The sequence below is a fragment of the Sprattus sprattus genome (assembly GCF_963457725.1).
Source record: "Sprattus sprattus genome assembly, chromosome: 2".
NCBI classification, from domain to species: domain Eukaryota; kingdom Metazoa; phylum Chordata; class Actinopteri; order Clupeiformes; family Clupeidae; genus Sprattus; species Sprattus sprattus.
The window spans coordinates 4,094,991-4,121,248 of NC_137921.1; the positions used below are offsets into that span (position 1 = coordinate 4,094,991).

Below are 26,258 nucleotides of genomic sequence, written 5' to 3' on the forward strand. Positions count from 1 at the left end.
TAGCTCAAAACAGCTGGATGATGCATTTTTTCCAAAAAGGTGGGATTGGGGTGATTTGTGCCAAAGGGCCTGGGGTAAGTTATGCCAGTGATCTGTATAGAGAATTCCATTCAATTTTTTTTCTGAACATGTGTTCATGTAAATTACCTTTAAATAGAATTGGCTCAACTCAGCTTTGTTCTGATGTGTTCAGGAAGCTCTAGGCCTTGTTTAAGAAAATGTACCTTTGATGTGCTCATGTGGCGCAATAGGCTTGTAGAAAATCAGCTTTTGTTGTTGAAAAATAACTTTAAATACACCTTAAATGAGTAATTTTGCATTGAATTTGTCTAGCTTTTATATAGCAACACATTTTCTGAGATGCAAATATACTGTTTTACTTCAATAATCAATGGCACAATTTACCCAAATGTATTCTCTTTAATGGCACAACTTACCCCGCACCGGGGGCAAGTTGTGCCACGAGACTACTTTTTTTCAGTAAGCTATATTTCTTTAATACTATATTTCAGATCCAAATTGATTGTTCCCAAAGATGCACAACATCCTGAAATATATGTACATATTTTAGTTTGAAGCATTACTGTCATGGCCTCGCTTATAAGTCACTTTAAGTAAAAACTGGCACATCTTACCCCACTCTCCCCTAATGAAAGTTCACTTCATGGATTAGTGGTTGACCGCACAAAAATCGGACTGTTTTGCTGTCGGTTCAAATCAGGGCACTCTTCAAACAACATTGATAAATAATCCTCAACAGTTGCACCATAACGACAGAGTAAGTTAGCTAGTATGCTCTTTTATGGGAGGATTGGAAAAGCGGAGACACGTACCAACCCAGCATACAGTTTACCTGATCTGAATCCTAGAGAGGGGTTGCGCAAGAACTCAACCTCTGTGTCTGAACTTAGCAAACTGAAACGCAGCATAAATATTTTCTCTTCTGAAAGCCAGAGAGGCGGAGATTGCGAGAACGAAAGCAAAAATAAAAGGTTAGGGAATCTATACATAACCGATGATGAACGCCTTGCACGTCTTTGATAATGCTGGTAGCAGATGGGACATGTAGAGCGCGATCACGGTGTATTGTCCTATTTGTCGTCTTTCTGTTCTTGAAATATTGGCGCCGTGCCAGAGTCGAGGCAACCTTGACGTTTAAAACAGAGTTGCTAACTAACCTCATTGTAATAGCTTACGAAACCATGCTATACCTTTTGAATTCAGTGAAAGATCGCTTAATATTTTCATCGTAATTTCCACAGAGTTAAACTCAGACGCTGTTGTCGACAACTGCCAGGCATAACAACCTAGCAAGTCGTATATTAGGTAAGTGTTTACTTTTGCTACTTGACCATTTAAAAGATAGTGCACTTGTTTCTTTTTTTAATCAGAGCTGCTGCATGGACCACCACCCCAATTGAATAAAAAGTCTGCAAGATTGAATAAACTTCAGTTCATCATATTCGGTCTTCTGACTCTCATTTAAGTATCAACTCTAAGATTTGACGAGGTTGTTTCGCTACAACATTAAGATTAATGATGTTTTTATTCTATGTCACAGATGAGCTGGACTCTTGTCATTCCTGGTAGTTGTCAAGGTTGCCTCGACTTTGGCACGGCGCCTATACACAGCTGCATGTTTCAAATAGTTTTGCAACCGACTGACTCTATTGCAGCCAACTTTGTGAACAGTGGATCAAAGCTGCTGATCCACGCCACAAACAACATCGCGATTAAAGAGTTGCACCATGATGACGGAATAAGTTGGCTGCAAAGTCAGTCGGTTGCAAAATTATTTGAAATATGCAGCTGTGTATTGGCGCTGTCAAGCTAAAAAGGCACCGGATGCCTAAAAGAGCCCGGATGATGTAATGTTGACTTTCGAACGACTCTTGAGTGACAGTTGCTATGCCAACGCCAATACGTCACCCTAACGCGATTTACCTCAGAGCATCTTGCATTGTACTTTGCTACCTGAGACCAGCTTGCTTGTATTTGACCTACAATAAACCAACCAAAACAACCATGTGCTTGATGTTTGACTTTGGTAGGAAAGTGGTTGATTCGCTAGTTGGTTATAGTATCAAAGTAAGCACATTTCATTAGCTAGCTCGTGCTAGTGTAACGAGCTATCTTGTTAGCTTGAAGCTATTCATCTGTTGTGCTTAAATTAAGAAAGTCCTTAATGTGTTGTGATTTTAAGACATATCTGACGGCACCCACAATTAAATTTGAACAAAACAGGGCATTGTTTGCACAACATTTTACTAAAGAACAACGGGGGCTTGCTAGCTTTGACATGCTAGCGGACATTGCTAACTTACAGGTTACCAGCAGGCAGGTGTAGCTAAAACTTTGTATTCGCTTAATATTGTGCCTAAACGGATACTATGTACTCCGACACTTTTTGGCTATCAGTCAGAGAGTCTCAAGAGTAGTTCGAAAGCCATCAGCTACGTTTTAGTCGCTTAATATTGTCGCACAAAAGGAGGAATTGCTATTAGCAATATAGATGCTAGCGCGCGAAACCTGTTGATGTGTGCTTACTTACAAAAGACCGGCAGCCAATATTAAGCGTGTAAAAAGTACCTGATGGCTTTCGAACAACTCTTGAGACTCTCTGACTGATAGCTAAAAAGTGTCCGGGTGCGTAGTGTCCGTTAAGGCACAATATTAAGCGACTAAAAAGTAGCTGATGGCTTTCGAACGACTCTGAGACTTAAAGCTAATAAGCGCCCGGCCTACGTGGTGACCGGATTACGTAATGCTAACGTTGGCATAGAAACTGTCACTCAAGAGGCGTTCGAAAGTTAACATTACGTCACCCGGGCTCTTTTTGGCATCCGGTGCCTTTTTAGCTTGACAGCGCCGTGCCAAGTCGAGGCAACCTTGACGCTTACAACAAAGTTGCTAACTAACCTCATTGTAATAGCCTACGAAACCATGCTTTATCTTTTTGATTCAGTGAAAGATTGTTTAATCTTCTCATCGTCATTTCCACAGAGTTAAACTCAGACGCTGCTGTTGACAGCTGCCAGACAAAATGACCTAGCAAGTCGTCTGTAAGGTAAGTGTTTACCTTACTGCTGTTTATATTTCTTCCATTGCAATACTTTCACGTTGCTTTCGTTGTGAACAGTGGATTCTAACTGAAAGCTGCTGATAAATGCTGATAAATCAAAGCTGCTGATCCACAAACAACATCGCTAATCAAGAGTTGCACCATGACGTCGAGCTGCAAAATTTGGTCGTTGCAAAATGATTTGAAAAATGCAGCTGTGTGGTAAACAACACCCTCAGCTCAAAGTCACTTAAGCAGACTCGACACCTGATTCCCTACACTACAGTACGGTACATGTCCAAAAGCTACATACGCGTCTTTTTTCAGGCAGAAACGCTTCAGTAACGCCTTGGCAAAGTGCGGCGGCCAAAACAGAAGCGGTGCGCTACCCTGCCTTGCGCTGGAAAGTTGAGAATAGTTCAACTTTTAAGCGCACCTAAAAAACGCCACAAAGACGCAACGCGTGGTGGAGAAGGGGCGCCCACGCAAAGTGCGCCGTACCATAGGAATCAATGCATTTGCTCGCGTCCCGTTTTTAAAAACGCGTATGTGTATTTGAGCCCTTAGGGCTCAGATACACATAGGGCTCAGATACACATAGCCTACGTGTCTTTTTTCAGGCAGAAACGCTTCAGTAACGCCTTGGCAAAGTGCGGCGGCCAAAACAGAAGCGGTGCGCTTCCCTGCCTTGCGCTGGAAAGTTGAGAATAGTTCAACTTTTAAGCGCACCTAAAAAACGCTTCAAAGACGCAACACGTGGTGGAGAAGGGGCGCACGCTTTAAACGCGCCGTGGCATTTCGTTAGTCACGTATCACAAATATCAAACTGCAATCCCAAGATTCAATTTGGACGGGTTCAGCTTCTCGCTTTTTCTCCAAGGTGTATATTGCTTGAGATGAGAAGGGGTGCTCAAATTAAAATCTGGCGCCGTGCCTGTGGTGTAGGCCAATTCAATGTCCAACCTTGACAGATTATGCCAAATTATTAAATAAATGCAGCTGTGTGGTAAACAACACCATTCAGCTCAAAATAAGTTCAGCTCTGTTAGTAGTGAAAATGCCCTTTATGATGGATGGTAAACTGATATTTAAAAGGCAAAGGCCATTTAGAATGGAATCTGTCTAGCAAACATCTCCTTGTTGGAACAACAGCAAAACCTAGAAGCGTTTTATATTAGTCAGAGATGTTGCTTTTTGAGGAACAACTTAATATTAAAGAGAAAGGGAGGCCGACCCCATGTTTACTTTTCTACAAAAAAAACAGCCATAAAGTAAGAACTTTTTCTACCCAACGCCAGGAGAGCATGGTTAACTGCTGCCAGCAATCTGTGGGTTACCACAGGGTTTGCCGATTTATCTAATTTGGGGCAGCCATGAAGATTAATATACTACATTAAATCTAGTCTTGAGTTATAGCTATTTGACAAAGTAAAGATTCACCTATCAAGAAGTTACCCTACGCGTTCAAAAGCACAAATAGCCAGGTAACTAAAAACCGTGGGATCATAAAGATGCGGGTGGGGTGTTGATCATGGGAGAACAAGTGGCATTTCGTGGGCATGATGAATCTGCTCTTAGTCTGAACAGGGGTCATTTCATTGAGCTTGTAAATGCCAGATAGTCTTGAGTTCGATTCGCCTCACTGGAAGAGAGGAGAATGCTACTGGTGTAAAGTGAGTTGGGCAGGATCTTTATATATGTATATGGGCCATTCTACCGAATTGGTGCAAAGTCAGGTCGGAAATATTTTGATTTTTTTTATGTTTTATTCCCAAAACTTTGTCCGTATGTATATTGTACCATATCTAAAGTACACTTATCTAGTAAAAGAACAGTCAATTTTTATATTGTATTTTCAGAATGTGTTGGAATGTTTTTCCTCTTCCAAAAATTGTCACTACCGAAACATCACATTTACTATAGTAAAAAAGTATTATTATTCACCTGTTCAGATTGTGTTTCCTTCCCTTCTCTGAAGAGTATTTTTACAAATATTTCTTGAAGGTTTTCACAATGAAATCCATAAAAATGAATTTTTTACCAAATTTTCAAGTTCAATTTATACAATTCATCAAAATCTAAGTGCAATATTTCTTTGTAAAATGCAAAATACTGATCATATTGATTCCAGAGTTGTTGATTGATGAAATTGAACATACATTAATCCAATCAGTATCATAACATTTTAGTTGATTACTCAATATACTTAATTTTTTACAAAACATCCTGTGTTTCGGTAGTGCTGCACTGTTTCGGTAGTGACATCCAGTGTTTCGGTAGTGACTGCACTGTTGGATGGATGTTCATTTCTCTCCCAAAATCTTCCAAAAGGTGCTCTGGGCCACCCTTTAGTCCACACAACACATTTATTTAAAAAATTATCGGATTGAACTACTTACCATTTCATTTTGTCACTACTGAAATCATCAGGTCACTACCATATGTTTCGGTAGTGACTGTTTCGGTAGTGACAATTCTAGCTAATTTTAAGCATAAATAAAGAATTCTAACAAGCACACTGCATGCAAAGACATCTTTGAAGAGGTGAACACACATACAAACATAAGATTTTCCATGAAACCCCAAAAGGTTTACTTAATTGAAGAAAACATGCGTTTCGGTAGTGACAATTCTTAAGGTTACACGTCGATTTTCAGACTTTGGAACACATTTATATAAAAACTATGGGATTTAGCTACTTACCATTCAACCATGAGGGTCAGAGATGCAGTGTCACTGCATGGTCAAAAATGCAGAGTCGTGGCTAAAACACAGGCTCAGCCAATGGACTAAAACTCTTGTGTTTCGGTAGTGACATGAAAACTAGGGACATGATTTTTTGAGTATAGAAAATTGATTTAAAAATTAAACCCACAATAAATCTAAATATTCCAAGTTCTATTTCAACCCAATCATAAAGATCTTTGAAATTAAATCATTGAAAAAAATCTAAAAAAATTGAAAAGTGTTATTTAAAGGCATTGAAATTTAGATGTCAGGGTTGGGGACAGCTACTTCCCAATAGAAAGTACCCTATAAATGATGATTTTGTATATATTTAGCTTATCACTATCTCATGTAATGCATTGGGTTTATATAGACCATAACATTTTCTAATTAAATATCTATGCCTAAATACCTAATTGTTTTGTAAATAGTTTTTATTGTTGAGGGACTGCATATTACACGAATTCGGTAGAATGGCCCATATATTTTTACTACCAATCATCAAGAGATTGTCTCTTCGACTACCCAGTTATGAAGAGATAGAGCCTAGAAAAGCCTAAATGTACATTTTGTGTTGTACATAGGCATACTTTGATAGCCTCAACCCTACACAGCATGCATTGCAAAACATTTGTAACCTGGATTATATCGTTCTTATTGTGATCTTAGAAACAGAATATCTTTTTTTTATATAGTTTAAGTGATTACTGGATTTGGAAAATGAAATTGACAATATTATATCAAACTTGCGAAATGATAAGGAACACCGTGATTGTGAAATGTATCATCCTAGGTCCTAGTCTAACAATTGCTCATGTGCTTATCGCGCTTTTGACAAAGATTTCAAGAGATAGCGACGCTCATCAGCACATAAGTCTATAGCATCTCTCAGAATCTGTCATAGACCACAGACCAACCCGAACCCTTCAACCAAAAGCGGAAACAGAGAATAGAGTTCCATTGTTAAAATGTTCTTGCAGGTGCAGGCAGGTTTTATGAGTCAGATTAACCACAGAAGCAGCCGTCTCTAGCTGCCAATATGGAGGCCACCTCGCAGTCTAACCCCGGTTGCAAACTATCCTCAGTTAAATGGTCTACTAAACTATGGATTCACTATTTCATTTAGTGATGAATCTTGATCTTTTCATCGTATCTTCACTGTTTAAGGCTCAGAGGCTGTTGCGGACTGTTGCCTGCCTTAGCGACCGAACAAGTCATTAGGCAAGACTTTTACCTTTACTACTTGAATCCAACAACATAATCCTGCATTCAATGAATTTTGTCTGCATTAGAAGGATTCTTTTTTAGTTCTTCTCCATTCACCCCTTTCGGGGTGAATAGTGAATTCTAACTGAAAGTAAATCCAAACTGCTCATCTACTCTAGAAACAACATGGACCATTAATCATCAACAGTTGCATCATGATAACATAATAAGTCAGCTGCTGAAGAATAAATTGGTTGCCAAATTATGAGAAAAATGCAGCTGTATGGTTAACACCATTCAGGTCAAAGTAACTAAAGCAGACTGGACACCTGATTCCCTACACTACGTACAGTACAAGTCCAAAAGCTCCCGATCTCTCCCATAGGCTTGCTCAGTGATGTGTGATTACATGTTTACATGTTCTCTTCTGGGAGGATCACTTGGTTTGAATTGGCTCTGCCCTGTGCCGAATCAAAATTGCTCTGTTAGTGGTGAAAATGCCCTTTAGACTGATCCCAGCTGTTTATTAGAGGAGTGGGAAGGTGGACTCAGAGTGAGACAACGGGGCTGAAATGGATGGTGAACTGATATTTAAAAGGCAAAGGCAATTTAGAATGGAGTATGTCTTGTAAACATCTCCTAGTTACTCCTGATTCGTTGTTGCAACAACAGCAAAAACCAGGAGATGTGTCAGCAATGAAAGTCGGAGAATCTGACTATGAGTTGGTGGCAGAATTTGGCTGTTTTTGTTTTGTTTTGTTACCTGTCAGCTGAAATACACATGGGTCTTACATCAGCAACCATTCACTGCCTTGGTCATAGATGTTGTAACAACCCTGGCTCATAGGGAAGCAACATAATGAGAACACAAAACCCCAGACTTAAGTTAGAACTTTATTTATTAGTATCAATGGGAAAGGGTAGGTGGAGTGTAAGCTGCATGTCCTGCTGCCAGGGAAGCAGTTGCGGAGTGTGTGTGTGTGTGTGTGTGTGTGAGAGGGGTGTGGCCAGCTCTTAAAGGCATCTGGCACCTGCAGGTATTCTCAGGTGATTATAGATCCAAAGTATCTGAAAAACAATTAAACAATCAATTAAACAGTTAAACAATCAATAACACAAAGCAACAAATACCAGTTCTATAACAGTGTCCCTCAATATTTAACTACAATTATCGACTGTGGCAGCAGCAACAGTTTCTTCATTGACTTACAGAAATGTTTGTGCTGTTACCCAAAAGGAGGCTACAAATCCAGATTATCTCCACAGTCACCAAGTCTTATCAATCACAGTCAGGTTTGGAGCCACTAAACAGCACAATAACAGACTGCAGTGGACAGTAAAGATCATCAGTGCCCCCTGCCCGCCCTACAGGACTTTTACACCTAAAAAAACAAGAACAGGCTAAATAAATCACCGTAGACACCTCACACCCTGAACACAACCTCTTCCAACTTCTTCCCTCCTGGCAGCCCCTCTGTATGTCACAGCCATCAAACGTGAGAACAGAGATACCTACTGAGACGTCCCTATTCCCCTTATTCTAGTTTATCTATTAAATTAATATTCTACATTTTGTGCCTCTATATCATACAAATGCATCCTATTGCCTACTGTTCACATTTACACTTTATCACCAGTATATTGCTACCAGTTATGTAAAGAGCCCTGATAATAGAAAAGCACTAATTAAACTAGAAATAAGAAAATAAAGAGAGCAATGAAATAAATGGTCTCTTCATTGGTTTGACAGATGCATCAGTGAAACTTTAGGACATGAGGTTGCTGCACAGCTTTGTGGACGCAATCTTTACGTCAGCTAAACCCAATGATGAAGCTGGAGATTATAATTCTGATCATCATGATTACCGTGTCTGGGGTCTCTCCTGCCTGTGGTCGAGCTGAATATCTTATAGGCCAGGAATGCTGTCCTATGTGTGGTCCTGGTAAGTAGCAGTAGTAACTGTGTCATAGTACATGCCATGCTCCTTCGTTATAGCTTTCTTCATGTTGCATCAATGAGATAAATCCATGTTTGATTTATGTACTAACTACTTATTTATTCATTAAAGGTTATTATGTACGGAGACACTGCGTTGTGTTCAGAAGTACAGCATGTGTTCAATGCCCGCCATCTACCTACACTGATGCACCCAATGGATGGGATTCCTGTAAACCCTGCACAGTTTGTGACTGGAGTAAGTCAAATATTTAAGCAGTTTTATTTTGCCTTCTTATTTAGTGAGTAAGTTATTTTTTGTGTGCATTCTATGTATATTATTTATGTCCATTCTTAACATTGTTGATTGCATTTGTAATGTTTGTCAATCAACTTTATATTAACTGTATATCCTAATATAGCTGCAGGTCTAAGAGTGAAAAGGGCGTGCAGATCCACTTCAGACACACTCTGTGAGCCTCTGGAAGGTCACTACTGTACTGACCCAATCAAAGATGGCTGCCAAGGAGCTGTGGAACACACAAAGTGCTCACTAGGACAGTACGTCAACCAAACAGGTTAGACAATCTTCTGTAATTACCTTGTAGACACAACTATAAGACTATTGATTAACACCCCCTTCTGTCCACCTGGTAAGATACTTGGTCTCAGTCTGTTTGAACCTGTGTCTGATTAGAGAAGTGGATATACAGTATCTTCATGTTAAACCTTCTTCTCTCTCCATTCTCTGACTGGGTCTTTATTCATCTGTGGTATTAAAAAAGACCATCACCATCAACATGTGTCCATAGTGGATGATGTGTGCTTTCCTTTATTTCTGTCTGTCCATGCAGGTACAACATCCACAGATACTGTGTGTGGTGACTGTGTAGGCGACACATACTCAGATGGATCATTCACATCCTGCAGACCACACACACGGTACGTTCATTCACATGGAATGTTCCAAGTTTAGCAAGGATTATACACTTATTTATTTACTTGTGTATCTAAAATATAACTATTTATGTGATCTCTGTAGGTGTGAGTTGATTGGACTTGTTGTCCTAGAAGGATCATCTTCTTATGACACTGATTGTGGTCAAAGACGAAACACTGGTGCCATCGTAACTGGTATCATAGCTTGTGTAGCTGTCCTAGCTGCTACGTGTGGGGCTGTGGTATTTATATGTAATAGAAGGAAGAGGACGAGAGCAGATCAACAAGGTAAGAATGTTCATGTTTCTCATTATTAAATTACTTTCATTATTAAGGCCTCCTGTTTTCATGAATGCAATTGTTGAGAATGTAAATGTATGTTTTTTCACCTCTCAACTTTTTGTTTGTTTATACACATACTCATGTACATTCAATATTTGTGTACATTCAATATTTGTGTTTAAATTTAAACTATTATTTATTATTGCTGTTGAATTTTAATTATTTAAATGTGTTTGTATTTATTTGTTTAACAGACCCATGTTTGATAAACGACACACAAGAGAGGTCAGGCCATACTGAAACAACAGAGGTACAGATATTCACTAAGGCTTACGTCCATTTCTGTCCTATCTGTGTGCGGTTTATTTGCCGTTGGGCTTATAATGTTAGTATTTTATTTATATAGGAACTAAGTGAATTATGTGGTAGCAGTCACGATACGGCAGGAATCATGTGATAATAATGGTGACAGCCTTCTTTTTTTACCACTGAATTTGATTTTTAACATCCTAAGGAACAGCCAGAATCTCATGTTTTCTGTAACACACTATTCTCCCAAAAGACGGAAGTTAGGTTAGAATGAAATGGCAGCATAGAAACACCATTGCAATTGTGTCATGTAATTGTATTTGTATCGTGTTTGTAAGTTATTTGATATAAGACTATATAGGCATTAAATGTGAAATACATACTTACATGTATACAAAAGCATTTTCATGTAATCCACACAATAGGCATGTTTTCTTTAGGAACAGGACAACAATAATCCCTTTCTCTCTCTTAACCCATATACTTAAACTGTTTTTGAATCTTGCCATTGCAATCCCCAACTTAATTTTCTTTTATTTAAAAAGTTTTGTAAAAAGCCTGCAAGATTACGGAATTAATTCAGTGTAAAATTCTGTCTGCTTTACATGGAATATGAAAAAATAGTTGGTGGACAAGTTCAAAGAGTAAAAAATTAACTCATCCAGTTTTTTTCTGTCCAGGTGCTTATGGAACAGACTGAACCTGTCAGGACTGCCAAATGAGCTGTTCTCCTTCTGGACCAACTGACCACAGTGCCACCTCTCTATTACTGCTGTGCTACACCACCTCACTACTGCAGAGACTGCTGCCCTGAGATGCCAGAGTGGGGACTTTCATACCATGATCAGAACACCACTTGCTGGATGAGGATGTTATAACTCGATCAAAACACATTTTGTTTGTGGTATTTCAGCACCTGCTTTTACTCATAAGGAGGATTATGCTCTTTCTGAAGGAGCCACATTGGACTACTGAAGGATGGGGAGGCCAGGGCACACAAGACTGTGCCGTCCCAAGTCCATGTTCCTGAGTTTTGCTAGATAAGCAGGGAAGAATCAAACCTTTCGGTGGTCCTCCAGCAGTCCCTGCTGTCATTTTCTTAAAGGCAGAATCTGCTAATCAGTTTCAGTTTCGTGTAAGGATGTTATTTGAACTGTTACTCAAGACTTTTTAATAAAGCAAGGGATATGTATGGACATGTACAAAGAAGGAAATGGACAAAAACACAAACAAACAGCTGAATGAACGTAGAGAACCCCTGATCATTTAACAATCTGATGTCCTCAAGAACAGACTGTGAACATCAGTAATTATTATTACGCTCTGTCTGGGGACCCGTTCCTTACATGTTTACTCTGAAAGTATCTGCAGCACTTCAGCACTTTGTATTTGAAGCACTTTATTGTTTAACAATTAGCTCTTTGCAGAAGAGAATTCATCATATAAACCCCATTCATTTTTGTAGCGGTGGCCTGCCATCTTTTTCCTCATTGGAGTTACCTGCTAACAACACTCACTGTCAGAAAGCTCAACAGAAAAGACTCCCTTGAGGAAGCGGGTGACTACTTACAGCTTTGGTCCATTGAATGTATTACTGTTAACTGAACATGTGATACCTGTTTGATGTCTCGGAATAATATTTTTGTATAATAATGTGTTATAATGTAATTGTATAATAATGTGAATAATAATGTTTTTTTTTTTTAAATGTCTGTCATGTTTGGGTGAATTTGAGTGGTCTCAGAATGGTACAGTGGTCTCAGCCTGCAGCTGAATAGATTAGTTTAATCATAGATCTCAGAAACATGTACATTCTGGTGCCAGTGGGCTTCAGGTTGACCCCCTCTGGAGGTGACAAATCCCTTCACTTGTCCTCTCTGTGTGATCCCCCATCAGTGTAAACACCAAATTCCATGTGATGAATTATTTAGCCAAATGTAGGACTAAACAAACGTGTTAAAGGGTAAGATAGTAAAAGGACCTTGAGTACTTTGTAGCCAGAGACTCCTACACTCCATGTGTGCAGCTAGGTATAATTATATCCCCTCAATGTTTGAATGTTTCATAGGTTTTCTCTTGTTTATTTATATCTGGTATGTTGGCGCCTCCTGCTGGGCAAATGAAAAACCCTTAGTCAACCTGAGTCAACCCCATCTTGCAGACTGAGTGTTTTAAAACATAAATATCAAATATTTCAGACATAAAAAAAACTAGATACACAGGGTTTGTAATGTAGTCCTAACTGTGATATCGCGTCGTTTTGCTTCTATTTCCTGGTCCTTGGAGGTAAGAGTTTGTTGGTCCACTGTCCACACACTGAATAAAGGAACGTGATCTGTCAAATTCACAATATATAAACAAATTAATCTAAGGTAAGTAAATTGAGCAAGTCAACTGTTTAGTATAGTTTGGCCCGAGTGCACTAGAGTAGCCAACCTAGCTTTTCACCACACACCCAGTAGCCTTGACTCAGTGTGGCGTTCTATTGACTGGAAATAGACCACTTCAGATTGAGAGGATAAAATAGCCTACGTGAATTTGCCATACCTCTGCCGCACATTAGACAGCACTTCCCTGGACCAATCAGATATTTTGCTTTCAGATAACAGATGAGCTCAATGTTTGGGTGAGCACACCACGCAGAGGAAGGGGGGTGGGGTGAGCTGGCTCATTAGCAGGTAAAGGAACAGGTGCTTGATACAGGTCGCTCTACACAAGGTTGTTTTAGACTGGGTGAGAAGGGTGCTATTCTGCTTGATCATTGTGGTATTTTGACCAAAGCATGCTGCAGACATTTCATTGAGCTTTTCAACTTGTGGGAAAATGGCCATGCCAACAGAAGAGATTTTATTTGGTGACAGATTCCACACAGCCTGACTATGTCATACTCATAATTCTAGTCAGAATATGAGTCTGAGACCGGACCACTGGGCTGTGATTATGGGGCGTGTTTCAACGAACCAGGAAAGAAAATTCCTCTTCGCTGAATTGGATACCTAGAACCAATCAGAGCAACGTAGTATTATTACCATCTGATAGATTAAACTTTTACCTGATCCCGTAGGAAGGACGGCAAAAACATATTTTCAATCGACAAATGCCTTGATCGCGTTTCTCTGTTCCTCTTTCAAAATGAATGCGCTGTCAATATCTGTTGAGATATGCCTGCTCACGTTACTTAATTAGCACTCAAGGCTAGAAGCTACCATTAGTTTCAATGTTTTTTTTGTCTACGCTGTTAGCATAACCTTTCAATAATGGTCTAGAGTGCATAAGTTAAGACCTACAATCCTAGGCAACATTGGTGTTGCGTATACACAACTAACCGAGTCAATGTAGACATAAAAAAAGTCGTGTAGATACCTTAAATCATATCAAATATGTCCCACTAAGCTCCCGAGACGGCGCCATCTTTGTTCGATGTATACCGGTATTCTATCTATGTCTGTCCATCAACGTATAAAGCCCGCCCTTACAATTTGAATGGTCAGATCCCTTTTCGGGGCCGTTTAAACCCTCCCAACTAGCTCGACTCCAGACTGAATCTCCCAGACCAAAAATGTTGTGGGCGGAGTTCAGGCTGGTATCCAGGCTAGATTCCACATGCTCTAGAGTAAGGCCACACTAAGCCGATTTTCATACTTTCCGGAACGTATTCGGGTTTAGTCAATCGCTGCCAGACAAAGCTGTGCTGCGCTGTTCTACGGCCACACACACCCATTGAAACTGGTGAATATGCTGTAGTACATATGCAAGGCCTGTTGGTGGCGCTGTGAAGGGTGCTACCGGAAATGGAGAAGGAGACTCGTAGAAGAAGACGACAAGTTACAACTAGTTAAGTTGGTGCAGACAGTTCAGTTTGTCGCCAAGTAGTTGACCATACTGTGCCTTATACATTTCCTATGCTTAAATCATCATTGTTCGACCTGTATGTGATGCATTATGTGCATACCTAATGAAAGTAAGGGTTTTCATGAAGTTGCTACTGTGATAGATCGTGTGTATTAAATACCACATTTTGGGCTACCTTCTAGTGCTATTAGTAGTGATTAGCACGCTAAGCGGAGATTTAGCTATGTTCTGTTCTTATGTTGATACGCTGTAATAAAGATGTGTTCAATCCTGCTAAGATTTCGACTGGATGAGATATGAATGAGATCCATGTTGCCTAGTGTAATGTCCACTATTATATGTATCTGGTAATATTAGTTGTGTAATTCAGTGCAGTGTAAATTAGTCCCCATAAAGAAGACTGCTTTGGTAACTCAGTGAATAAAACGTGCCCTTCTTAGATCGTTGTTTGCCAGCCATAAACAGAACAGAAGACTTACATTTTTTTGTTTTTATTGCGATTGGGAAGATGTACGTGACTACTTGACAGCTTCCAGCGTTCACGTGGGATAATTACGTCATCAGATTCGCGGATTCAAACCCGATTTGCGGCCAGACAGGCCCTGATAGCAGGGTAGATTGCAACCTTCCCACTCCGGAGAGGGGATTCTAACCTTGACGGAAAGTAACGCTCCAAATGGCAGATTTATCTGGCCGGGAGGCCAGTTTGTCAAGTTATTTTCCGCAAAAGTATGAAAATCCGCTTAGTGTGGCCTGCCCTTAAGTCAAGTTATTTCTTCTCTTGCATCTCATCACATAATCTGTAAGAGGGGACGCTGAGTTCCAACTGGTCAATATAAAACTGACAGTAAATCCAAGCTGCTCCTATATAAAAGTTCACTTCATGGATTAGTCAAACAGATGACGTGTGGGTGGTTGATCGCACAAAAATCGTACTGTTTTGCTGTCGGTTCAAATCAGGGCACTCTTCAAACGACATGGAGAAATAATCCTCAACGGTTGCACCATGATGACAGAGTAAGTTAGCTGCAGGAAATAGTGGTTGAAGGCTCAAAGTAATGTAAGCAGATTTAAGACTACATACCCCCGCAAACAGGGGACGTCCCCAGGACCTATAGAAACACGTTTCCCAGACATCACCGCAATGTCCTAGGGACGTCCTGCATTCTAGCCCATAGGCTTGCTCAATGATGTGTGTTCACATGCTCTCATGGGAGGATTGGGAAAGCGGAGACATGTACCAACCCAGCATAGTTTACCTCATCATTTCCTGAACCCTAGAGAGGCGTTGTGCAAAACTTAGCAAAGTAAAACGCAGCATTAATCTTACCTCTTCTGAAAGCCAGAGAGGCGGAGAGTGCGAGAACGAAAGCAAAATAAAAACGGGTTACATAACCGATGGTGAACGCCTTGCACGTCTTTGATAATGCGTGTAGCAGATGGGACATGTAGAGCGCGATCACGGATTTGGTGTAGCCTATTGTCCTATTTGTCGTATTTCTGTTCTTCAGATATTGGCGCCGTGCCAGAGTCGAGGCAGCCTTGACGTTTAAAACAGAGTTGCTAACTAACCTCATTGTAATAGCTTACGAAACCATGCTATACCTTTTTAATTCAGTGAAAGATCGTTTAATCTTTTCATCGTCATTTGCAGAGTTAAACTCAGACGCTGTTGTCGACAACTGCCAGACATAACAACCTAGCAAGTCGTCAATTAGGTATGTGTTTACTTTTACTACTTGAAACCAATAACATGAACAAGCATCCAAGGACTAATTTCTGCGTTACTGGAATTCTGCTTATATTTCTTCCGTTGCAATACTTTCACATTTGCTTTCGTTAACAGTGGTTTCTAACTGAAAGTAAATCAAAGCTGCTGATCCACAAACAACATCGCTAATCAAGAGTTGCGCCATGATGACGGAATAAGTTGGCGGCGAAAGAGTCAGTCGGTTGCAGAATTATTTGAAAAAAATGCAGCTGTGTGGTTAACAACACCCTCAGCTCAAAGTTACTTAAGCAGACTTGACACATTCCCCAAACTACATGTCTAAGAACTCCTGATCTCTCCTATAGGCTTGCTCAGTGATGCGTGATTACATGTTCTCTTCTTGGAGGATAGAATGGTTTAACCTGGCTCTGCCCTGTGCAAAATAACACTTGCTCTGTTTGTCGTGAAAATGCCGTTTAGTTCAGAGTCAGACTGATCCCGGCTGGTTATTAGAGAAGGGGGAAGGTGGAGTCAGAGTGACACACCGTGGCAGAAATGGAAACTGCAAACACCCCCTGGTTACTCCTAGTTCCTTGTTACAAAAAATAAAGTGAGTTCATCCAAAGATCAGGCTGTTACAAAACATTTTGTGAAGTGAAAGTATTTCAAAAGGAATTTTCCTCAAAAGGAGTTCACAAGAGTCCAAAGCTTTAGGGAATTTCCATGCTTTATGCAGCACTTTCACCTTTGTTATCTTTATTCTACATGACGCCCTGTCAGCAGGCCTACCAGCTCAGTTATTATCGATACTTGGTGAAATGAATGTAGGATTAAACATGGTTATAATACAGTGGTGTGTTGAACATGAAGCAGTTTTGCGAAAAGAAGTGCCATGCAGAAAGGGTGTGCAGAGATGAGTGTCTTGTAAGGTCAAGCAGAAAGGCCTGTTTCCAGAAATGAATGTCTTTTAAGGTCGAGCAGAAACAGATGCAGGCTGTTGGAGACAGCAAAGCATTCATGGAGGAGATCCAGACAAGTCAAGTGCAGATGAAACCTCCAAAAACACAAGTTACTATTTACTTGAAATGTTTCTCAGCAACAAGTGAGCAGAATATTCTGATTGGCTGAGCTAGGATAAAATGTGTAGGTTTGAGAGAATATTCTGATTGGTTGGATAAGTTTTGGGTTTTCGATTTGTATACGATGTTGATTTTTGATTGGAAAAGCAAAGTGACGAAATATACCATTTAAAAGATAGTGCACTCGTTTATTGAATAAAAAGTCTGCCAGATTGAATAAACTTCAGTTCATCATAGTCGGTCTTCTGACTCTCATTTAAGTATCAACTCTAAGATTTGACGAGGTTGTTTCGCTACAACATTAAGATTAATGATGTTCTCATTCTATGAAGAAGAGCTGGACTCTTGTCATTCCTGGTAGTTGTCTTAAAATCACAAATGGTCTCTCCCCAAATTGATCTCCACTGGTCTCTTGAGTGTGTGAGCAGCATTCTCAAACCAGCTGAGCCGCAGGAACACATCAAGCTGACATGCTGAAGTGGAGAAGCTGTTAAAGAGCATCAGGGCCTGGGCAGGCACTTGGTCAGGAGGCTGGAGTCAGAGGCACAAAGAAGCTGGTTGATATTAGTAAAAGAACAAAAGGGTGTATGAAGGGCAAGGAAGGAATAAAGATCTCACGGGGGAAAACACGTACAGGAGGTGACACAATTGTAGCAGGACAATCTACACATTGTAGTACACACCTGATGGAACCGAATATTGCTATTCTCCTGTTGTGCCAGTGCTTACATCATTTTGTATCATCTGACTCTGTAACCTCTGGATGTGTACTAGTGGTGGGCAGGGCCGGATTAAGACATTTTGAGGCCTGGGGCTAATTACCAGGATGAGGCCCCTATATCGCCCAGACGCACATCGTGACACGCACACAAACCCACGCCAGGTGCACTGTCACATCAGTGTTTTAAAGTCCACAGAACCACTCTATAAATATGATCAGTTTAAAGCCAAGGATAAAATGTATGTATGTAGTAGACTACACTGTAGACAATAATAAACCAATAATGCAAATGTATACATATTTCCATTCATTCAAAAGCAAAAACAAGGCTAAATAGCCAGGGAATTAAATAACGAATTGATTAAGCATATGCCTATTAGTGAAGCAACAGCTTGGCTCCGCGCCCACGTTTCTATGCGAGAGCACCGACGTGCGGTCAGGGGAGGCAGAGCTTCACCTGACATCATTGAAGTAAAAAAACAAATAACGATCAAAGGAAATAAATATTTTCTACTGGTCTGTGATATAAATGTATTTTCTGCATGATTCCAATCATTTCGAGCAGTTTTATAATCAAAATCCCTGAATTTGCGCATGTCCTGTTCAAACAGACAGGAGACAGCAAGACGATGAGGCAACGACGAGCTGTGCTTCATCTCAGATTGCGCAATACCTCACAAACTGGACTGAGTGTAGAACCTATTTAGTCCTGCTGATCTGACAAAAAACCTCAGTGAAAACCTCTACACTAATATTTGACCATGACTGCGAAAATGGAAGATTCTATAGCTAAGCTAAAACATTTCACTTAGCTATGTCTAACTGGCTTGCACATAATTTGTCTATAATTTTCAACGAATTAGCCTAATCTGCAGCGATATGCGTGAGGATAAGAACTCATACATCTTCAATTGCTGAAAGAATTTACGTTTTATTAGGCCTATTTAGATGGAACCGGGTAGCCTGGCTTGTTACCTGCATCATCGTATTTGAAAGCGCGTTATTAAAAGCGTTTATCCCTGTCTTTAAGATGTGGTGCGAACCAAAGCAAAGTTTAGAAATGTGAATTAATCTTCTTCAGTCTTACTTTGCACTTGAGGGCTTTTGCGATTAGAAGGTCACGGTCCACGGACCAGTCTTTTGGCCCCACTCTCGTGCTTTCTTTGACCGGACATTTTCGCGCATTATAATTTGTTTCACTCTGAATGTTTCTAATGTTATGCGCGGTGCGGTGCCGTTGACTCACTCGACATCGGGCGACCTGAGGCCCCCCTGGTGGCGAGGCCCGGGGCTGCAGCCCGGTCAGCCCATTCGTTAGACACGGCCCTGGTGGTGGGGGGGAAAATCGATTCCGTTCAGTATCGCGATATTTTGCGCAAACAATTATATCGATACAGTAGCGCAAAGTATTGCAATATTTAATTATATAATTATGTGTTTTACTTTTGGGGTTTCTCCATTGTTTTTCTCAGAGTTTACTCTGAAAATATTACATTTGCATATTACATCCACAAGGTAGCGCTTGTTGCGTTGCTTTGTTGTCGTGCATTCAACAGCAAATTCAAAAGGAAAATGGCATCACCATCACAAGCTGTTGCACACGACGCTCCGTCTTGTTTCAAATCGAAAGTGTTGATTTACAAAAGCGAAAAGTAAAGACCTTGACATGCAGTATGGCATCTGCGAATAATGGCACATGAAAATTAAGTACCTTTCGATTACAACAAACTTTAGAGCCCATCTCACAAGGTACCATTTGTAGTTAGTGTAACAAGTTAAGAAATAATTAATATGTGTGCAGTCTTTAATTTTGAATTTTGTGTATATAAGTTTTATTTCGCCAAAATCTTGTTTTCTTTTCTGATAGCTAGGGTTTGTAATTATTATTTGTTGGGTAAGTGCGCCCTCTATTGGTTGGTTTTGGTGACTGCAGTTTTGTGACTTGCTCAGTCTATGTTTTTGCCTGCCTACGAAAGGTACGTGTTAATAGTGTGTTCATAATATAATGTAGGTTTGTAATATATTTGTTTTTGCGTACATTTTGCTGCACACGGTGGTTTATAAATGTGTTTTAGAGGTTTGTTTGGATTGTTTTGGGGCTTTGCTGTTTTGTAAGTTTGGGAATTAGATATGATAGATATAGCTAACCTCGTGTGTTAACTATTTAATTGTAAGCTAGTTTTCGTTTTTCTGTCGTTTTGTAATGTAGCCCATATGTTTCAGTTGTCCTTCTTTTCTTGTGTCTGTCTATGTTTTGCCTGGCAACGAAAGGTCTACATTTTACATGTTAGAAAAGAAAGTAAAGTGGCTTCAAAGAACTTCAGCGTCCTGTTATAATTGCACCTTGAAAACAACGTAGTAGTCGGCGAAGCAAGACCACGCCGGCTACATTAGCGGCCCTATACGGATAAAAAGAATAGCAAAATAGAATGAGAACGGCAGAAACGCAGTCAGACGACGAGACAGTGATACAGGCTGTTTTTCTTCTGTATATGAAGAATGAAACATTCATACCTTTTAATTCAGTTGTACTGGTGGTCCTTTTGTGATGTTAGCGAATGAGAGGTGAGAAGCATAACTTCCAGCTTCGTTTGAAGCGTAACTTTTAGCTCCGGCAAATTGTTTTGTCAGATCAGCAAGACTTAATAGGTTCTACGCATGGCTCAACCCAGTTTGTCAGGGATTTCGCAATCTGAGATGAGGCGCAGCTTGTCGCTGCCTCACCGTTTCGCTGTCTCCTGTCTGTTTGAACAGGACATGCACAAATTCAATGATTTGATTATATCAAATGCTCAAAATGATTTTAATCATGCATACATTAGATTTATAGCACAGATCAGTTGAGAAATATGAATTCATTTTATCTCATATATATGTATATAAAAATGTTCATGCTCTGCCTCCCCTGACCTCCATCCGTGGTGCAAACACCTAAAAAACACAGCAACTTTTTGGAAAAGCTCCCGCAAATTTACAAGTTTTTGCACTTGTTTTTAATGTGTAGAAAATAATTGTAAATTGTAAATGTGACATTTGAAGTGAGTTGAGCAGTCTTATTTTCCTCATTTCTTGTAATGCCTTCTGAATAATATGGGGGACATGAATCGCAATATATCGCAGAATCGAATCGCAATACATGTATCGCTGTATCGCAATATGTAAAGAATCGCAATCATATTGAATCGTGGCCCAAATATCGCAATACTATCGAATCGTCATCTTTGCCAATTCCCACCTTAATGCGTACTCTGTGTGTCAGTCAGTGTGGACACATGATGGCAGCACTTCGATCCCATTCAATTCTCTCCATGGGGTCTCCATGGGGGGTTAACTGCTCTATCTCTAAGCACATGGCAGTGACACAACTAGTTCTTGGCCGTGTCAGTTCAAATCAAATGCGGAATGTTTACATCTGCTACCGTTGATTATACAGTAAATACGTTGTGAAATGAAACAAAAACACACCACAGTTAAATTTGTATTAGTATTGATTGATTCACATCGATATGAAAGGATTACATGACTAACAACTGGTGAAAAAGTAATATGAAAATATTTGTTCACTGAATTAGCGCATTCTGTCCCAAACAGTTGCGTTGCAGTTTATAAGTTTCAGTTTCGCTTTCAGTATTTCAACGTGAATGAGAGGGAGCACAAGAACTGAGCGTCTAGCAGCGATTATCATATCATAGACATATATGATGCATGTATATGTCTGTGGGCACGATCTCAAGCACGTGCAAAAGTTGTTGTTGTCCAATTTCAATCTAGTTTCGAGAGACACATGCGCGCCCAGTCCAATTCCCAGCGGAATCGAATCGTGTGTCCAGGGGTTTACATCGGAGTCCAGTCCAATTACCAGCGGAATCGAATCGCTCGAAAACACATGTGTCCAATATCCAATTTAAATCGGACTGAAATCGGAAATTGGACGCATGTGTCCACACTGAGTGTGGACACATGTGTCCAATTTCCGATTTCAGTCCGATTTAAATTGGATATTGGACACATGTGTCTCCCCAGAACTAGATTCATTGTGTCCGACTTGAGTCCGACTGCACTCCGATGTAAACCCCTGGACACACGATTCGATTCCGCTGGTAATTGGACTGGGCGCGCATGTGTCTCTCGTATCTGATTCAAATTGGACAACAACAACTTTTGCACGTGCTTGAGATCGTGCCCACAGAGATATACATGCATCATATATAATGTATATGATATGATAAACGCTGCTAGACGCTCAGTTCTTGTGCTCCCTCTCATTCACGTTGAAATACTGAAAGCGAAACTGAAACTTAGAAACTGGAACGCAACTGTTTGGGACAGAACGCGCTAATTCAGTGAACAAATATTTTCATATTACTTTTCCACCCGTTGTTAGTCATGTAATCCATTCATATCGATGTGAATCAATCAATACTAATACAACTTTAACTGTGGTGTGTTTTTGTTTCATTTCACAACGTATTTACTGCATAATCAACGGTTCTGTTTCATTTCACAACGTATTTACTGTATAATCAACGGTAGCAGATGTAAACATTCCGCATTTGATTTGAACTGATCTAGATTTGTCACTTCCATGTGCTTTGAGATAGAGCAGTTAACCCCCCATGGAGACCCCATGGAGAGAATCGGATAGGATCGGAGTGCTGCCATCATGTGCCCGCACTGTGTCTTTATCTCACTGAGACCTGAGCCATTAGCAGGAAAGTCATAACAATGAGTTGGCAATGCAGAATCCAGCTGTGAGGTTTTCTTAGTTACCTGGCACCTGAAATACACATGGGTCTTATGTCAGCAACCAGTCACTGTCTTGGTCCTAGATGTTGTTATAGCCCTGACCTGTAGTGAAGCAACATACTGAGAACTGAAAACCCCAAATTGAATTCAGAACTTTATTCATTAGTATAAATGGGAAAGGGTAGGTGGATTATAAGCTGCATGTCCTGCTGCCAGGGAAGCAGCTGCAGAGAAAGTGTGTATGAGAGAGTGAGAGGGGTGTGGCCAGTTCTTAAAGGCATCTAGCACCTGCAGGTAATAACAGGGGATTACAGATAAACAAGCAATAACACAAAGTAACAAATACCAGGCCTAAAACACTGTCCCTCAATATTATACAGTAAAGTTATCAACTGTGGCAGCAGCAGTAGTTTCTTCATCGACTAACAAAAATGTTAGTGCTGTTACCCAAAAGGAGGCATATCGGGTAAACGTACCTATTAAGCCCACGTACCATATAAGCCCACTTGTGACTTCTGAGTCAAAAAAAATAAAAAATACATCACCATTTTTGCAGGTTCATGGTTCTTCCAATGAAGCTGCTTGTTGCATAAACTATACTTTTTATTGTAAGCCAATTAGATTTGTCGATCTTGAAACGAAACTAGACATAAAACAAATTACTAGGGCAATGCAATTCATTTTCTCTTCGTTGGTTTGACAGATGCATCGGTGAAACTGTAGAACACGAGTCTGTTGCACAGCTTTGTGAACGCCATCTTAACGTCAGCTGGACCCAAAGTTGATGGTAAAAACATGGTGAAGTTGGTGATTAGAGTTCTGATAATCCTGCTGACCGTGTCTGGGGTCTCTCCTGCCTGTGGTCGAGCTGAATATCTTATAAGGCAGGAATGCTGCCCTATGTGTGGTCCTGGTAAGTAGCAGTAGTAACTGTGTCATAGTACATGACATGCTCTTTCGTTAGAGCTTTCTTCAAGTTGCATCAGTGAGATAAACCCATGTTTGATTTACGTATTAGAAAACGTATTTACTCATTGCAGGTTATTATGTACGGAGACACTGCACCGAGTTCACCAGTACGACATGTGTTCCATGCACATCATCGACCTACACTGATGCACCCAATGGACTGGAGAACTGTAACTCCTGCACAGTTTGTGACTCAAGTAAGTTAAATATTGCAGCAGTTTTGTTTTGACTTCCCTATTAGTTAATTTTTTGTGCATTTTATGTATATCAATTACAATTATTTGCACTGTAGTTTGAAATTGAAATGTTTGTCAATCAACTTTGTAATCACTGTTCATCCTAATATAGATGCAGGTCTACGAGTGAAGAGGGCGTGCAGCTCTACTTCAGACTCACTCTGTGAGCCTCTGGAAGGTCACTACTGTACTGACCCAATCAAAGATGGCTGCCGAGGAGCTGTGGAACACACAAAGTGCTCACCAGGGCAGTATGTCAACCAGAGAGGTTAGACAATCCTCTGTTATTACCCTATAGAGACATTATGACAAAGTTAGAAGAATAGGTGAATACACACACACACACACACAAACAAACACACACACACACACACACGCACACTGATGCAGGAAAAAAGAAAGGCAATACGTTTCAGTGATACCTTCCAAATATTTGTCAATCATTATTCTACAATATTTTCTATCATGATTCTCCTTTAATTATTCTTCACTTTATTCAAGTGTGTCTTCTAAATAGAATTAGGTTCAAACTGAAAAGTTTCTGGTTTCTGATGAATTGTGTTTTCCTCTGTTTCTGTCTGTCCATGCAGGTACAGCATCCACAGATACTGTGTGTGGTGACTGTGTAGGTGACACATACTCAGATGGAACATTCCCATCCTGCAGACGACACACACGGTATGTTAATTCACTTGGAATGTTCCAAGTTTTGCAAGGATTATACACCAAGTGAGTTACTTACTAATTTAAATGTAACTATTCATGTGATATCTGTAGGTGTGAGTTGATTGGACTTGTTGTCCTAAGAGAAGGATCATCTTCTGATGACACTGACTGTGGTCAAAAATCAAACACTGGTGCCATTGCAGCTGGTATCATAGCTGGTGTTGCAGTCCTAGCTGCTACATGTGGGGCTGTGGTATTTATATATATAAGGAAGAGGAAAAGAAAAGCTTTACAAGGTCAGAATATTAGTGTTTAATGTTTAATGTTCCTGTGATTATATACTGCAGGATATTAAGGCCTACTGTTATCATATTTGCAATTGTCGAGAATATTGATCAGATTATCAGTCCAGAATATTTACTGTATGATAATGCATATTAAATGCAAACCAACATTTCTGTTTCACTGTCTATTGCAATTCTTCAAATTAGTTTGTTTTTATTTGTTTAACAGCAAGGAGTTTGCAAGGAGACACACAAGATAGGTCAGGCCCTACTGTAACAGAGGTACAGGTATTCACTAAAGCTTAAGTCCATTTCTGTCCTATCTATCTGTGTCAGGTTTTATTGCCTTTCTGATCATAATGTTTGTATTTCTATAGGAACAAAGTGAACTGTGTGGTCACAATACGGCAACAGTCACGTGATAATAATCGTGATGGTGAGTAGCCTACTTCTTTACCACTCAGTTTCTGACTGAATTTGATTTTAACCTTACTTCTGTTTTGTATGAGAATAGTGTGTTACTGAAAGCATGAGATTCTGGCTGTTCCTGTGATTATATACTGCAGGTAACATCCTGAGGAACAGCCAGAATCTCATGCTTTTGGTAACACTATTAACTGTGTTTAATTGTTTTTGTCTTCAGGAATTTCATCTAAGACAATAAAGGCATTAAATGTGAAAAGGATATACAAACACATTTTCATGTAATCCACAATAGTCATGTTTTCTTTAGGAAAATGGCAACAATAATCCCTTTCTCCCTCTTAACCCATATACTTAAACTGTTTTTTTAATCTTGCCATTTCAGTCCCGTTCTCCTTCTGGACCAACTGACCACAGTGCCACCTCTCTATTACTGCAGTGCTACACCACCTCACTACTGCAGAGACTGTTGCCCTGAGATGCCAGAGTGGGGACCTGTATACCATGATCAGAACACCACTTGCTGGAAGAGGATGTTATAACTCGATCATGTCTTGGTATTTCAGGACCTGACTTTCCTCATGAAGAGGATAATGGTCTTTCTGAAGGAGCCACACTGGACTACTGGAGGATGGGGAGGCCAGGGCACACTAGACTGAGCCGTCCCAAGTCCATGTTCCTGAGTAGGGAAGAATCATACCTTTTGGTGGTCCTGGACAATTAGTCCCTGCTGTCTTTTTTAAAAGATAGATAGATAGATACGTAAATACTTTATTAACTCAGAGTAAGTGGTAAACCTCCTAATAAAAGAACCCCTATTGGTTCATTCTCCTAACAAAACAATGTCAGAGGGCTCTCCTATTAGGAAGGGTACTACTTACTCTGAGTTAACTTATCAAAGTTTGTCACTAATCCACACACCACGAAGACCCCCCTGGCTCTGTAAATGGGAAACAAACAAAGTGGTTCACACCAAGCTATAAACAATCCCAGCCAATCAACATGGTGCTTTAGGAGCGTGGAAGGGAGAGGTCAAATTTGATTGGCTGTTGAGCTCAAATTTCAACAACCTTTTGCCAAACCAAATTGCACACTGCATCTTTAACATGCT

General features: G+C 40.1%; 2 protein-coding genes across 2 annotated transcripts; both read left to right on the top strand.

Annotated features, from left to right (window-relative positions):
- The first annotated feature begins 1,249 nt into the window (after positions 1-1,249).
- Positions 1,250-25,840, top strand: LOC308360648 (tumor necrosis factor receptor superfamily member 14-like). The gene is made up of 9 exons (XM_080832683.1): positions 1,250-1,326; positions 23,273-23,482; positions 23,610-23,735; positions 23,887-24,042; positions 24,365-24,452; positions 24,552-24,736; positions 24,954-25,006; positions 25,102-25,160; positions 25,533-25,840. The coding sequence occupies exons 2-8, from the start codon at positions 23,365-23,367 to the stop codon at positions 25,144-25,146; spliced, it is 771 nt and encodes a 256-aa protein (XP_080688809.1). The 5' UTR covers positions 1,250-1,326; positions 23,273-23,364; the 3' UTR covers positions 25,147-25,160; positions 25,533-25,840.
- On the top strand, positions 8,820-15,858 carry LOC308361083 (tumor necrosis factor receptor superfamily member 14-like; the record flags this gene model as incomplete). The annotated part of the gene is made up of 6 exons (XM_080833327.1): positions 8,820-8,937; positions 9,064-9,189; positions 9,353-9,508; positions 9,785-9,872; positions 9,973-10,157; positions 15,824-15,858. 6 exons carry the CDS (start codon positions 8,820-8,822, stop codon positions 15,856-15,858), a joined length of 708 nt encoding a protein of 235 aa, XP_080689453.1.
- Positions 25,841-26,258: the final 418 nt, after the last annotated feature.